General features: G+C 41.8%; 1 protein-coding gene across 1 annotated transcript in view; it reads right to left on the reverse strand.

Annotated features, from left to right (window-relative positions):
* Window positions 1-251: 251 nt before the first annotated feature.
* ACER2 (alkaline ceramidase 2) overlaps window positions 252-2,010 on the reverse strand; it is a 23,238-nt gene continuing 21,479 nt past the window's right edge. Inside the window, 3 exon segments of the mRNA XM_019554736.1 lie at window positions 252-498; window positions 1,148-1,170; window positions 1,172-1,381. Coding sequence (XP_019410281.1) covers window positions 312-498; window positions 1,148-1,170; window positions 1,172-1,381 — 420 coding nt within the window. The 3' untranslated portion in view covers window positions 252-311.

Genomic DNA, 2,010 nt, shown 5'->3' on the forward strand with positions numbered 1-2,010 from the left:
ACATGGAAAAAAATCTTTTACCTTGATATTTGGAAAGGGCTTATATATCATAATGAATGCTACATCAAAAAGCACAGAACAAGTCTAACCAGTGCCAGCACTGAGCCCCACAAGAAGCCTCCTCGTCTCCTCTCTAGAATGGAGGGGAAAGGACTCTCTCACTGCCTCTTATTACAACATTTGTCAGGGCTGTGAATGAGGAAAAATTAAAATAAAAATAATAACCAGGGATTGGTTTGGTTTTAATCATAAAGCAAGCACAGTCTGTAATGAAAATAAATAAAATCAGCCCCTCTACAATGTGGCTGACTTCATGTAATCTTCACAGGTGATTTCTTGTGTGCACAGAGAAGAGTGACATAGGGAACACCAATGAAAGCCCATTTCTCACTACTCCAGAACTTTATGACAGGGCCTTGTTCAGGGATTTCAGAAGCAGCATCAAAGTAGGCAAAGCAGACACAACCCAGGTAAGCAGCAAGACAAGTGAGGATGTGCCTGCGAAGACGGATAAACACAAATTAGTCACAAAGCTCAATGCTTGTCAAAGGCATGTCGAATCAATCATTCTCCAATCCCTCCTGAATAATGACTTTTGGACAGACAAGATATGCAGGGAACTATTGCCCTTCTCTGCACACTCGCAGCATATTTTTCTTCCAAAACGGCCTCAACTGCACAACCTTCTGGGCATGCAGCAAGAAGTGGACTCCAAGGATGGACTCCACCTTGAATAAAAGATGGACATAGCCTTGAATAAAAAAGGACTTTCGTTCATATTTAAATAACTAGAAGGAATGGTCACAGCTTTTTCTTTAAAAGAAAAAGAAACAAACAAAAAACGAGGAGAATTATTCCCTCTCAAAGTTGTTATTTCAAATGGACAATGATGCACTGGTTTACACTTGGAAGATCATTTTGTAGCCAAAACCTATTAATTAAAAAACTGGCTCCTCAGAATTTGAATAGGCCAGGCACCACATACATTCATTTACTGGAGTATGACATGCTGTTGGTGTCATGTCTTACAAGTTAAGCAAGGCTGCCTGCTGCTACTTCTGGCTCTGAAGTCCACGTATGCATAAGGCACAGTACTAAAAGACTGTCGTCTTCCAATTATAATGCAGAGTTCACACTCAGCACTTACCATACACAGTGCAAATATGGAAAAGTTAAATGATGACCAGATCTCACAAGATGCTTTGTCACTGATCCAGCAGAAAAGCGCTAATGCCCACCAAAGACCTGAAAAAAGCCCCAGCTTGTACACACGCAAGTTCTCACACCTAAAACAAACAAACAACATGAAATAGTCTCATCAGTCACAATGCAGTTTGGATAGACTAAGGTTTGATATAGAGTCTGGAATCCCAGTGCAAACCTTCAAAGAAGCAGGCATCTTCACTTCCAAGCACACCATGCTGAAAATATTCTAGATCAAGGGCATATTTGGGAGGCAAGGAAGCGGAAGGCTGTTTCATTTTTCTGTTTTTTAAACTGGTGGTAGTTCCTGAGAAAAGAAGAGGACTTTCATATTGATCCCAGGTGAGCTTGTATGTCAGGTGGCTGATTTGGAATGAAGAAAGTGTGGAATCCATACCACTGGTGTCAGTAAAAAAAAAAAACCACACACTTTCCTGGTCATCACAGGGAAGCGATGACCTGTTGTTACATATGCCAGGGATTTCTTTCTTGTTCCTCAGAAGTACTTGGTGTTGGCTGCGGCAAAGGCTGAGGAATTTGACTGGAGTGGGCAAATGCTCCAACCGCAATTCAAACCCAGGGAGTGCCTCTTCACTCAGGCTCAGACCAAGTGCCACATTTAGGATCAGGAAGGCCTTTTACAGCACAGTCGGATTGGTATGGACTGATGTAAAAATCACGGTTCGTTTCTTTGGAGGCTCAATGATCCTTTAGGCACACATTGTTGGTGATACAAAAGGTATATATTTGCAAATAGGGTCAGATAGAGAAGACAAAAGACCACACTCTCTGCCCCCGGGGAACACT

This window comes from Crocodylus porosus, unplaced genomic scaffold, assembly GCF_001723895.1.
Source record: "Crocodylus porosus isolate Cpor-Errol unplaced genomic scaffold, CroPor_comp1, whole genome shotgun sequence".
Taxonomy (NCBI): domain Eukaryota; kingdom Metazoa; phylum Chordata; order Crocodylia; family Crocodylidae; genus Crocodylus; species Crocodylus porosus.